We start from the raw sequence: 14,653 nt of genomic DNA, 5'->3' as shown, positions 1-14,653 counted from the left end.
AACAGCCTTTTTAGGACTTGCTGAAATTATTTAAACATTCTGGGTAATTTGTCACCAAAAGATGTTGGAAAATCAAACCATTTTATTTAGAAGTTTTCCCCAAAGGTTTTGACAAGGTCTTTTTTCCCTTTTGGTTACTTAGGCAAACAAAGGTAAGTATGGAAAGATGTCATTTAAAGCTTTTTTTTAATTACTTTTTTAACTCGGGTAGCCATCTTGGTCTGGAGCAATTACTGTAATGCACATCCTCTATTATGCAGTATGTTTATAATAACAATGTTCAATCTAGTTTTAGCTCAAGCATGACAAGTTCCATAACTATATCTAAGAGGTAAATATTATAAACAATGAAGACAATTTGAATAACTAGCTCAACTTTTATTTCATGAGGAAAAAAAATTCCAGAAAAAAAAAAAAATTTAAAAAAATTACAGTACATGACAAGCTATACTAATTAAGTCTCTCTCTTGAAAAAAAAAGAAAAACGTTTTACATGTAAGTATCGGTAATATTACCATTACTTCCCTCTTCTCAAGTATCTCAAATCAAAGGTCCTTACTTAATTAACACAATAAGACAACACCAATGGTAAAAGTCAAACTCTACACACCACTACTGTAACATATAATACAGTTCCCGTTTTTTATATATTTATCATATATTATATTGAACAGATAAAAGATATTTTACTATTTTTTTGGTTATTTTTTTATACATATATATATTATAATCATTAAAAAAAGAGAGAGAGTTAACAGTAATCATATCATATCTGTTGTAGTGCTTGGATTTTTTTGGTTGTTTATTTTTGAACATTTGCCTCCATTTCAAATTTTTTTCCGAGAAAAACATTTTTTATCAATTTTTGAAAAAAAATAATTGAAACAAATGTTCAAAAATACTCACACGATTTTTTCTAATATGCAAAAAAACAACAAAAAAGCAACGGTAAAGTTACATTACTTTTGCATTTTTCGACATATCAACTTTTTTTTATTGTTAAAAACAGAACCGACGCGTATTTTTTTCACAAGAGACCCGTTCAGATTTGTTAAAAAATGCAAAATTAACATGTCAAGCTATATCCAACGGTCACTTTCGGTCTTTTGTTTGTAAAGTTCATAGTTATTCTTTCTTCATGGCATTGGTGGCGGCCTGAGTGGCAGCAGCTTCCTTGGCTTGGTGAGCCTGTAACACAGCTACAGCTTCCTCAACCTACATAAATAGTAAACAATAATTATCATTAATTTATAATAAAATAAATAAAATCCGTTACAAAAATGAAAGTTTGTTGATCTCAAATTGACTTTCTAGCTGTTGTTTTTTTTTCTTTTGTAGAGGAAGATTTTGGTTACTTCCACATGCATTATTATATTTTGGTTGATATCTCCTAGCCCAATTAGGTTTTTACAAGACCGAAAATGATGAATTATGGAAGTAGATGGTAATTCAAGAAAAACTACTTAAGATGGTTAAATTTGCTTCTAGTATTCCCTAAAGGATAAATTAGTTTTCCATTGGTTTTTGAAATTCCCTCATTTTTATTTATCAGAAACCAAAGTCATTGACTCCTAATTTTTCACACTGGCTTGTCAGGCAAGTAACTTGGAAAATGTTACTCATGTTCTACTACAGCCATGATCCACCTACTAGTGCATAATTTGCAGACTCTGGTTTTGTAGTCACTATAACCACTCTGCCATATTGGCCTCGTTATTTATTCATCTGATTGGGGTTAAAGTCACACCAACAGTGTTAAGGTAACACAGTGTCGTTTCACCTTTTCTGAGCATTATTTCAATCAGAAGCAGGAATCCTTGTCAATCCAACAATCTTTCTTAAGCTAACTGTTTAGCTTTCTTGCAGGAAAGAATTCATAATCCCTGGATGGATAAGAACCTAGGGCAGTGAAATTAAAGTTGTCCGAGACGTTAACCACTCGACCATTAATAAAATCGCTATTTAGTAAAAGATCAATAACGTACCTTGGCCTTCAAAGACTCCTTGGATTCCAACATATGGAGCAACTCGGAGTTGTCAATTTCAAGCAACATGCCGGTGATCTTACCCGCGAGGTCTGGGTACATATGTTGGATGAGGGGGAACAGACGTTCTCCCAACATCTGCTTTTGTTCCTGGGGTGGGGCGGCAGCCAACATGGAAGCTGTCAAAGCGTCCTGGCCTGGCACAACAATAGCCTGGCTTTGTTGCTACAAAATAAAAATAAGAAATCATTTAAATAAACTTACTTTCCCCTTTGGTAATTTATCAAGAATGTCAGCTTCTTTTAATCACTTACTTAACAAAGCTTACTGTTTCTTTTGAAGTGTGACCAATTCTGACAAATATAGACTTTTTAAGTTATTTTCATTAACAAAACAATTAGACTACTGATTTATCAATTGATTCTTTAACTCTGAAAAGAAAATAAGGCATGTTCATGCTATGAACACAATTGTTATATTGGACCATTAAACCACAAGATTAATGCAGAAACTTTCATTTATGAACCCATTAAAACCCCAGCAGGCAAGGTAGACCGACTTTTTAGCTTAAAACCAGGCTTTTGCCAACACTGTTCATTAAACATTTTCATCCTTGTAAATAACTTCTTCTAACCTGTGGCCTGTTCTGGAACTGGCTGTATCCTGGCCGAGCACCCTGGGGCATGGTTGGAGCCTGAGGCTGCTGGGGCCTTCCTTGCATCGAGCTCTGAGGCATGCTCATTCCTGGGCGTGCTTGGGCTCCAGACTGGCCGGTAATTGGTCTTGCATTCATTGTGGATGGTCTCATCTGTTGCTGGGCACCTGGTGCTTGACCAGCACTGGCTGAAGCTGATGGTCTTGGACCCGGTCTTACTGGTCCACCTGGCATGGACTGGAAGCTTGCTGCAATAGAACCATTCTTAATTTTATTCAATGTACTTAAAGGAGTATGTAGACAAATGTTCAATTTAAGTTTACTTCAATAGAAAAACTTTCATAAAGCCTCCATCAATTTACAACAGTAAGTGAAGCAACTACAGGTAAAGACAAAGTAAGAAGCATTTGACCATTTATTTTTCTAAGTGTATCAGAATGACTTCTTTTAATCAGCCTATGTAGGAATTCAAGATGAAACAGTAGACGGGGCCAAAAATAAAATTATGTTCGTTTCCCCTTCCCGACCCATTAAAATTAGGGTTGGGTAGGTAGGAAATTTTTTTTTTATGTGCATAACAATAAATAATCTGCATATTTGTATAATGGACTATTAAAATTAATTTATTAAGTGCAATAGTATATGTAGTCATGTATTACCATATTTACAACTGACATATGCAACAATTTAGTAACTTGCTAGCGGTCTAAAATATCAGATTGATTGTACCTATTGTACTCTGAAAGAAAAAAAACACTTTCATCACCTTAGAAACTGAAAAAATTTGTTGGGTAGGTAGAGCCCAGACAAATTTCTAATTTCAGTGAATTTCAAATATGTATTTTTTATACACATCTCTATTCTATTTAGCAATATATCATGCTGTAAGTATAAACTATTAATACTTACTACCACCAGGTTGGCCTGTAGGTCTGACTGTCTGCCAGCGTGGTCCAGCTCTCATTTGTGGGATCTGTGTAGGAGCAAAGTAGTTGGCTCTTGCAGCACCTGGGTTCATGGTGGGGACAAAGTAACCTGCACCACTGCCTGGTTGGAACACTTGACCCATTTGTTGTGACTGTGCATAAAGAATACAACATGTAGGTTTTCTTATTAAGAAATAATTTAAACTAGACCTATCACTGAAGGTGATTAATACCCCCACCTGCAACTTTGACTTTATGAAAAGAAAAGTAGTCTGAAGAAAAATTTGAACACAAACTATCAACTGTGCACAAAGAAAAATTTCAATTAATTGTAATCGCAACTGGGGTCTTGAAATAAACTCGCTATACACCAAGTTTGATTACAATATCTCATTCCTAACTCTACTTATTGTCCGGAAACCATTTTTCTATTTTAAGTAACACTGTAACGGTGAATTTGACCCTAGGGGTCCAAATGCAATACCAACCCAGGTCTTCATATAAGCTTCCTATACACCAAATTAGATTACAATATCTCATTCCTAACTCTACTTATTGTCCGAAAACCATTTTTTCTATTTTTCCTAACAGTGACCTTGGCCTTGACCCCAGGGGGCCCAAATGCAATACCAACCCAGGTCTTAATATAAGCTTGCTATACCCCAAGTTTGATAATAATATCTCATTCCTAACTCTAGTTATTGTCCAGAAACCATTTTTCTATTTTTAGTAACACTGTAACGGTGACCTTGACCCCAAGGGGTCCAAATGCAATACCAACCCAGGTCTTCATATAAGCTTCCTTTACACCAAATTAGATTACAATATCTCATTCCTAACTCTAGTTATTGTTCGAAAACCATATTTCTATTTTTCCTAACGGTGACCTTGTTTTTGAACCCAGGGGGCCCAAATGCAATACCAACCCAGGTCTTCATATAAGCTTGCTATACGCCAAGTTTGATAACAATATCTCATTCCTAACTCAAGTTATTGTCCGGAAACCATTTTTATATTTTTAGTAACGGTGACCTTGACCCCAAGGGGTCCAAATGCAATACCAACCCAGGTCTTCATATAAGCTTGCTATACACCAAATTAGATTACAATATCTCATTCCTAACTCTAGTTATTGTTCGAAAACCATATTTCTATTTTTCCTAACGGTGACCTTGTTTTTGAACCCAGGGGGCCCAAATGCAATACCAACCCAGGTCTTCATATAAGCTTGCTATACGCCAAGTTTGATAACAATATCTCATTCCTAACTCAAGTTATTGTCCGGAAACCATTTTTATATTTTTAGTAACGGTGACCTTGACCCCAAGGGGTCCAAATGCAATACCAACCCAGGTCTTCATATAAGCTTGCTATACACCAAGTTTGATTACAGTATCTCATTCCTAAGTCAAGTTATTGTCCGGAAACCATTTTTCTATTTTTAGTAACGGTGACCTTGACCTTGACCCAAGGGGGCCCAAATGCAATACCAACCCAGGTCTTCATATAAGCTTGCTATACGCCAAGTTTGATAACAATATCTCATTCCTAACTCAAGTTATTGTCCGGAAACCATTTTTATATTTTTAGTAACGGTGACCTTGACCCCAAGGGGTCCAAATGCAATACCAACCCAGGTCTTCATATAAGCTTGCTATACACCAAGTTTGATTACAGTATCTCATTCCTAAGTCAAGTTATTGTCCGGAAACCATTTTTCTATTTTTAGTAACGGTGACCTTGCCCTTGACCCAAGGGGGCCCAAATGCAATACCAACCCAGGTCTTCATATAAGCTTGCTATAGGCCAAGTTTGATAACAATATCTCATTCCTAACTCTAGTTAGTGTCCGGAAACCATTTTTCTATTTTTAGTAACGGTGACCTTGACCTTAACCCCAGAGGGTCCAAATGCAATACTAACCGGACTTTCCACATAAGGTTGCTATATACCAAGTTTGATAACAATACCTTATTCATAACTCTAGTTATCGTCCGGAAACCATGATGTGGACCGACCGACGGACGACCGACCGACAAGCTGACTCCTATATACCCCCCCTAAACTTCGTTTGTGGGGGTATAATTAATGCTGTAAATATTGTAAAAGTAATAGCACAAATAAGTGACTTATGCTCAGTAAGAAAACTGTCTATATAGTGACCAGTATAAATTCTTTACATTATTTGCATAGATTGAAACAGATGAAGTTGACATTAAACACAAAGCATCTGTTATATGTATGCTTCAAATGAAGAAATCGCTCAATTTAAGGAAGGTGTCTCGCAAAAAAATGTCATACATGACACTACATTGATTCTGAACCACAGTTTTTTTTTATATATTTTGTGTTTGTTGTTTGGTTTCAAGTCACAGTGGCATTGTCAAGATCACAAGGACACATCCCACCTTAACTGGCATGGGAAGAGCTCCGGCGACTCTTCAACATGTCATTTACAAACAAGTGTCAGAGTAGAACCATCAACATAATTGTATACTCTTCCTCACATGAAATTACAGAAAGTCAAAAGATAAGATTCAAACCTACTGTGGTGAGCAGCAAGTGATTAAAAGTTAACAAACTTTACTGCTCTGTCATAGACATGTCCTTCAAACATTTGTAAATTAATACAAGACTGAAGGGCAGAACTATTCCTAATTAAGACAGTAAGACAGAAATTGAAAACTCAGAAGGAAAGCTTGTTGCAGTATCACACATTAAATGTTCACATCTTAGAACATCTAAGTGTGTGCGTGTAATGCCCGATCATTTACTATACCCAAACTGGGAGGAGGCTAACAACCTGTCAGACTCCAGGGTTTTTGGGATACATTACAACATGTATTACTGCATAAATTTTTATATTTATTCACATTCCTTGAAAATAAATGCAAAGCAAATACTCTTAAATTGGTTGTATGCAATTTAACATGCATTAAAACAATTTAAATGAGTTTCCCCTTTGTTAGTTAACAATTCTTTTTACCAGTTTTAAGCCACATACTTCCCAGCAGTAAAAATTTACTTGAAACAGTAAACTTTCACTTGAAACAATCATACCTAACATTAATCTTTATTTGAATAAACAGTAATCTTAGGATGAATAGATTTTTGAAGCACACGATTTTCCTCAATATATCAAATCTTAAAATTGCTATTTTGCAAAATTAATGAAATTTAAATTGGTGCGATAAGAACTTAGGTGTACAGTAGTTTTTCTTTAAATGCCAAACGATGATATAAGAAACACTAACAAGCCACCTTGCTTAAACTCAATGACTTTCAAATCATTAAAACAACACTTTAAAGGGAATACTTCAATACTCTCATCCTTATCCTGTATGTAGATAAATATATACACTGCCGAATGCATGTTATGGACAATGATATGTATACTGTTGCAAATAAAACAAGTTTAAACTTAAAGAATCTTCACCTGTATCCTCATGCTAGCGAGACGTTGCATGTACTGCGAAGCTAAATGTGCCTTTCTGTCTTCTTTTCTCTGTGCAAGAGCTACGTACAGAGGCTTGGCTACGATGATGCGACCATTCATCTCCGTTACAGCCTTTGTAGCTTCCTCAGGTGAGCTGAAACACACAAATCCAAATCCCTTTGATCGTCCACCCTCCACCATTACCTGAAAAGCAAGTTAGACTGTAAGAGGAGAAAAAAACTACATATAAATTTTGTCTTGCATTATCACTTCACAAATAAAAATATGGAGGCAGAGTAATAAAAAAATAAATATTTTGAACCTGACCTGACAGGCTGACTGTTGTACCTGAGTAAATCCAAGCCTAGAAAATAGTGTGGAAATAGTCTTTCAAGTTTTTATGGTTTATGAAAGCTTTTATGAGTAGCAAAAGGAGAAAAATCACATCATAAAAATTCCATTTTTCTGTATCAAGATGAAAATGCATTGCTTTTTATTTCAGTCTCAAAATCCTATAAATCAGTAAGGACAGTACCAAAATTCAAGGCTGAGAAAATATACTTAACTAAACATCTTCAAACAAGGCTCAAACATACAAGTATATACAGACATATACTTCATGATAATGAGACAACTACAAGGGCAATTAAATGCTTGTCAGCTTTAAAAAGAAGTTTTATAAGGTTGTGAGAATCATGGGCAATGGAGGCATATGTCATATGCTCATATAGATACACTTAAATAAAATGGTAATGATTTTTTTTAACTGACTTTCCTTTGGTCAGGAAATCTGGTTTGGTAAGATAAATGGACCAAAACTGTCCAGTTATGCCAAAACACTTTCCGGAATGTCTGTTTTTGATGAGCAATGATTATTTTGCAATAAAGACAAAGCTAACCTTGGCACTGGTGATTGTACCAAACTGTGAGAATTCTTTTCTAAGTCGTTCATCATCAATGCTGTCATCTAGATTCTTGACGTACAAGTTCACACCCTGGTACCTATTCATTCTCTCTTGCTTCAACCTGTCAAACTTGTCTTTAAGCTCAGCCTGGCGTTCTGCTCGTTTCTGGGCACGACCAACATACAAAGTTCTTCCATCAGACTCATTGCCATTCATTTCTGTTACAGCCTAAATAATTTTGCAACAAAAAATATTAATATGTGAAACATAAATTTCTGGTTTGATATACGAAACTGTATGATATAAAATTACTTCAATTCTAGTCATACAGTAAAATTAACAGCTTATGTGAGCATAAGTGGCAAAATAAAATCTATTGGACAAGAACACGAAATTGCTTTTTAGTTCCTTGTATGCTGGACAATCCACAATTTAAATAAAGGACTGCAATCTATCAAGACAAAATAAGGATGTTTTACCTTTTCAGCAGCCTCAGGTTCTTCATAACTGACAAATCCAAATCCACGGCCTTTACCATCAAAACTAGTCATTACCTGTTCGAAAAAGCACACAGTTATAGCAGAACTGTTATTTTTAAAATTTAATCACATGTTTAAATTATCATCAAATACTATGCTAAAAAAGTAAAAATATTTAAGTATTGAATCTAAAACCCTAAAATGGCTTCCTTATATAAATATGCAGAAAAATAAATGTGCAAAGAAGTTTTTTAAACAAAACTGCCCAATGTCATCTTTATTTTGAACTCAGATCTTTCACATGTATTTGTTTTTCACACATTTGTAATTGGACGGTTTAAACCAGAGGACATTTCTTAAGAACATAAAAAAATTCCTTTTTTATAAATTGATAAAGGATGCAAACCTTTGCACTTATAATCTTTCCAAATTGTTCAAACCAAGCCTTCAATTTCTCATCATCGATATCCTCACTAAAATTCTTTATATATACATTATTGAACTTCTTCATCTTGTCACCCATTTGTTCTAAACGTTCACGACGATTCATGAATCTACCTACAAATCTGTAAATAAAACAAAATTAAGTGCTAAATCAGGACTTTTTTAAAATTTGATCCAGAAAACGAAAAATTGAGAGAAGCCATGTCAAAATAAGGATAGTTTACCAGTCATCAAATTTAGCACTGGCCCGGTGGCCCATGGCCAGTGAAAATTAGTTCGAGCCAGTGAAAATTAAGAAAAATTAGTTAAATATATAGTAGAATAAATTCAAAACTGGAATTCGGGCCAGTAAATTCAAAATCTTAAATTCAATGACTGGTTTACTATATGCCATATATATTTTTAATCTAGAAAAAAAAACTAGTAAAAGTAATTTGCGATTTTTTTCATACACATCCCACCAAGTATTACCCATGATCATACAACATTTAATAAGACAGGACCAGGATAGCATTTACAAGTCTATACTTAGTTTCCAAGTTTAATGATTAAATATCTTCAGAATCAACTTACACTTTCTTTCCGTTTAACAACATGCCATTGACCTTTTCGATGGCATTTCGAGCAGCTTCTTCGGTCTCAAAATGGACAAATCCATAGCCACGAGAACCATGTTCATCTGATACAATCTGAAAACACACAACAAGTTAATAGTTTTTAATTTTTTCTCTAATTTCTCTCAAGATTGCACATCAATAAAGTGTTTGGTTTAAAACAACAATAACTCCAATTTAGTCTTCCAGTGATTAATCTAGATGTGCGTCTTGCGTAAAATACGCATAAAAATCGAAAAAGACGCACAGTTTCAAAATATGTGCGTTCAATCTGACACATGCTAATCAGGAAGTTTATAATCCAAAATATCACGATTAGTGATTTCTATGTACAGATTGATTAATTTCATTAGTTGAATAATTTTTCAATTTCTTCAGTTGAATAATTTAATTTCCGATGATATCAGGTGCAAGACTAATCCCCCATTTGCTTAAAGCAATTGTTGCTTGTGATCGGTAACCGCCCATTATCGGCATTAGCCAATCAGAGCGTCCATTTTGCATAAGAGCGATTCGCCTACAATGGTGAAATATGCAGACATTGGCGCTAAAAAATGAGAAGGGCACAGGAAAATCGTCAGCAAATGGCCAAAGGCGCATCAGACTTATATTGTATGTTATTTAGTCATCCAGACAAAACTGGTACCAACAGCAACAGGTTACCCATTCCCCTGTAATTACGCATATTCTTGAGTTTATCCATTTCCCTATAGCATTTTTCCAAGTTATCTAATTACCTAATCCCTTTCCCACCTACTACTGCATTTCTACTACCGTAAATTTAATCCAATAAAGCAAACAAAAAATCATTTATCTACTTAATATTTTAAACTGAAAAAAGTGTTGCTATTTTAAGAAATGCTGTAAGTTACAGTATAATCTGACAGGTGTGTAATGATTTCCCCTAAGGTCACTCAAGTTCACGCGGAGTGTAAAAAAAAAAAAGATGTCTATTACGTCATCAGAATATTTGACAGGGTGATTAACCAATCAGGGTAACATTGTGCATGACTTTTTTTCATGATCAAAAGGTCTGTCTGTGTTAGTCCTATAATATGACGTCGCTTTGAGATATTTTTGCTTCTGGGCAAAGCAACGTCATATCGAAATTGCTCAAAAACCCATAGCATGTTCAGCCAGAAAATCGGGCGGAACGAAAAACAATGAAGACAGCGTGTATTTACATAAGTTTTGACCTATTTATGAACAAAACTAAAAATAAATACCTTTTGTCAAAATAATTAAACTGTCACTTACGAAAAATCATGATTAAATCCTCTCATGTATTTCAATTCTTTTTACAGCCGATAAACAAATGGCGGCCATAAAGTGCGCGAAATCTGATTGGCTAATTCAAATGCAAGCGTTTAACTGAGTCAGAACAATCTAACGGAATATTTTTTTAACGAAATAATAGCCCATGCACCGTCAGTGTGTTCGAATATATTTTTCCGTTAAAAAAATTTGAATCAATCCGTAAAGCACCTTGCTTAACCAGTATGGCTGATAGACAAAAATAGATTGATATTATATTTTATTTTAAATTGATAAGTACATTGTTTGAGAGTTTTTGCGTATGATTGAGCATGAAATTGAAAGAAAAGAAGATAAGCTTTTGAATAAAGCTTGAAAGGCAAGACAATATACATTTTTTGAATTTTTTATGATGCTATGCGTTTTTGAGCAATAACTATTAGACGTCAGGCTTGACCGACATAAACTATAACAAGCCTGTAACGTCTAATATATTGGACTATGTCTGTGTACAGGCTTCGCGAAACTGCTGAAACATTTGCCTGACATTCGGTCAGACAAACTTTCAATTCTTGTCTGACCGAAAGAACTTTTGTCTGACCAAATTTTTTTTCCAAATATATGTATATGGTAATACCTTTGTGTTTTTTTAAAGACATAGGAACTTTTAAAGATTTGCAACACAATTTTATTCTCTTAAATAAAACATCAGTTTATCCAGATTGATGGACTCTGTCTGGAAATTTAAACATTCATGATCAAAATCATCATCATCATATGATCTTTATAAAATTTATGACACAATGTACATTTCATCTTATTTTCTTCCTCGTTAAAAACCAACCACGAGCGGCCATTTTTCCATTTACCCACAAATTTTCTCGGCAGGCCTGTATAGGCGCCTGACTCGTATTTCTTTTGTTTCGCTTTTTTCCTTCATTAGATAATTTACATTTTTTGCCTGGCGTAGCGCCAACGTAATAATTTAATAATGCAGTAACACCGACATTTTCTTCCGAGTACAAGATCATCGAAAGTTGTATGTATCTAGAATTTGATTGGACACTAAAAATGAAACGGCGAATCAAAACTCGTTTTACAATTTTTTATTCAAGGGAGAAAACTCGGTCTTGATCCGTCTTGGATATATCCCGGTATTCGTACCGGACATAAGGTCCGGAACTCGGAAAAAAATATCGGACCGGCCTGATTTTTGTCGGACATGTCCGACGGTCCGGCAACTTTCGCGAAGCCTGTGTGTATGCTTTCTACAGGAGCAATAAAAGTCGTCAGTATGTACTGTGAGAGGGACATTTTGTGCAAATTACGAACAATTAAAATGGATAATGCACAGTATTAGACAGAAGTAGTAAGAAAATATAAATTATGAAAATTAGATTTTTGAGCAGCCAATAAAAATTGTTTTGCCAGCAATTAATATTAGTACCAAAAATAACGTTTTTATGCACTTTAATTACTACATCGCTTGTTATAAAAACATGCAAATCATGTCAAGGATCTGCTATTAAAAAGACGCATTTTTTTGCTACATGACTCATTGATTTTGCTACAGGACTCATTGTTTTCAAACATGTGCGTCATCCGACGCATTGTAAGGAATTTCTAGATTAATCACTGGTCTTCTGAAGTACATTTATGACAGGTTTCTTCGACTCTCTGTTTTAGCAGATTTTTTAGCAGATAAAAGGTACATCAATGATTATATTTACATTTGATTTTTCGAATGAAGTTCATTTACGAAAGTTAAATACAAAACAGACACTTACTTTACAAGATAAAATGTTTCCAAATGCCGAGAAGGTATCGTACAAGGCTTTGTTGTCAATGCTCTTATCCAAATTCTTGATGAAAACGTTCCCAACACCAGATTTACGGAGAGAGGGGTCACGTTGAGACCACATAATTCTGATTGGTCGACCTTTGATGGTGTCAAAGTTCATTGTGTCTAAAGCTCTTTCAGCTGAAAATAATTAATTAAAGCATGTCTCATTATGAAATATGTATCAACAATAATCAGACAGGATCAGTGTAAATTATGTGGCTATAGATAGCTATTGAAATTTGGTGCAACATGATTTATTATGACCCAATTAATTATTACTCTGCACAAGACATAATTCCAAATTTTATTCTGATATCGGACCAGAATGCACACTGATTAACAGTGAAATTAGCTCCAAGCATGTCTTTGGGACCCCCAAGTTATAACAGTTTATGTAGAGTTTACTAACATGGTTTCAGTCATTCCGAAAGACAATCCAGTAACACCAGGGTTTTCATTTTAATCTGAGGCAACAGATGCCTCAAAGAAAGCAACCAAATCGATTTGGCAAAGGGTGATATTTATATATATTATCTGAAAAAACAACTGATTTCAACAGCATTTTAACCAATGATATGGATCACCAATCTGTTAATAATGAAAACCCTGTAACACTGTACTGGGGTGCAGGAAATGAAATTCTCAGGATTCTAGCCTCGTATCACACACTTATTAACAGGTATTAAAAAAAATATTTTCAGGGCCACTCATCCTGTAAGTCAAGCAACAGCTAAATTCTTCTTCATCCTGCACTACATGATTGATTTAAAAAATAAACTGTAAAGTTGTAGTTCTGGCTTCCAAAACTTTATAAGCCGCTTTTTAACATTTTTGTTTTTCATCAGATGCGGCATTAAAGTTTTGGATTAGACCCGTTACGAAACCTAACCAGAATAACATAAGTTGATTTATTCTTGTTTTTCACTTGCAATACACTTGACCCGATCAATTCTTGTGCATTTTACGGTAAAACAATTATTTAAATATCGTTCTATACCAATTCAAGTAATAAAATATTAAAACCGTCATTAAAATTGCTTATTTAACTGTAAAAAATCAATTTTTCGCCAACCCCAATTGGGCCAAAAGGCCCGCAAATATGGTTCTTTCGCTAAAAATTTAATGGTTTTTTTAATTAAAACAAATTTTTTTTAATTGATTTCGATATTTTTTTTCGAAAAATTTTTTTATTTTATTTTCAAAAATTTTTTTTTGTTTTTTTTTTATTAAAAATCATCGTAAAAAATTTTCACTTTTTAAAAAAAGTAAATTTTAAAAAATATTTAAAGGACATGGGTTCAGGAAATTGTACCTTAAAACTTTTGGCAGTGGGGAAAAATGCCGATTTTCCCTGTTCCGGGGAACCTTAGGAAAAATTTTGTTTAAAAAAATTTTTATTTTTTCCTTTGGTTTAAACAGTTTTTTTTCGTTTTTAAAGGGTTTTTCATTTTAATTCGGAGTTCAAAAAATAAATACAAAGCGGCGTTTAAGTTTTTTTGGTATTTTCCCCGGGGTTATTTTAAAATTCATTTTTCAAAATAATAAACTGGGTGCCTTTAATGGAAATTTAAATGAAATATTTTTTTTTAATTTTAAAAAAAGTTTTGGCTTTTAAAGGTAAATTTTTTTTTTGGGGAAAATTTGAAATCAATATTTTGTTAAACAAGATTTAAATTATCCCTGGTTTATTCCCGTAAAAAATTTTTTTTCCCCCCCCAGGGGAAAAATTAGTCCCCTTCCCTTGGTGATTTCTAAGCACAGGTTTCCCTTTAACCCGTGGAAATTTCCCTAGTAATAAACCCTTTTTTTGTTATTTGAAAAATTTTTGTAAAAATTGGGAAACGGGAAATTTCCTGGTTTTGGGGGGTTATTAAAATTAGGGAAAAAAATTGAACCCATATATCCATTAGTCTTTTGTTACTGGGAATTGAGCAATTTATCCAGAACCTATCGGGAATAGCGCTCCCATCCCCCAAAATTTTTCATTTCCCCCTATTCTTATGCGGGGTTAAAAATAAAGGGTATATTTATTATTCAAAATTTTAAGAAATACAGTTACAATAAGTAATATGTTCATCCCTCAGCTCTGTTAAAAGTTGAAAAACGCATACC

At 34.0% G+C, this 14,653-nt stretch overlaps 1 protein-coding gene across 1 annotated transcript; it reads right to left on the bottom strand.

Annotated features, from left to right (window-relative positions):
- Positions 1-357: 357 nt before the first annotated feature.
- Positions 358-12,705, bottom strand: LOC132744958 (polyadenylate-binding protein 1A-like). The gene is made up of 10 exons (XM_060733764.1): positions 12,486-12,705; positions 9,404-9,519; positions 8,793-8,952; positions 8,387-8,461; positions 7,902-8,135; positions 7,003-7,206; positions 3,550-3,718; positions 2,620-2,888; positions 1,986-2,210; positions 358-1,215 (listed from the first exon to the last, which is right to left on the bottom strand). The coding sequence occupies exons 1-10, from the start codon at positions 12,657-12,659 to the stop codon at positions 1,126-1,128; spliced, it is 1,716 nt and encodes a 571-aa protein (XP_060589747.1). The 5' UTR covers positions 12,660-12,705; the 3' UTR covers positions 358-1,125.
- Between the last annotated feature and the right edge of the window lie 1,948 nt (positions 12,706-14,653).

Source organism: Ruditapes philippinarum, unplaced genomic scaffold (assembly GCF_026571515.1).
Source record: "Ruditapes philippinarum isolate M1 unplaced genomic scaffold, ASM2657151v2 ctg614_1_1_1_1, whole genome shotgun sequence".
Lineage (NCBI taxonomy): Eukaryota > Metazoa > Mollusca > Bivalvia > Venerida > Veneridae > Ruditapes > Ruditapes philippinarum.
Note: the sequence above shows the minus strand (reverse complement) of the source record. Positions and strands in the feature narration are given on the sequence as shown.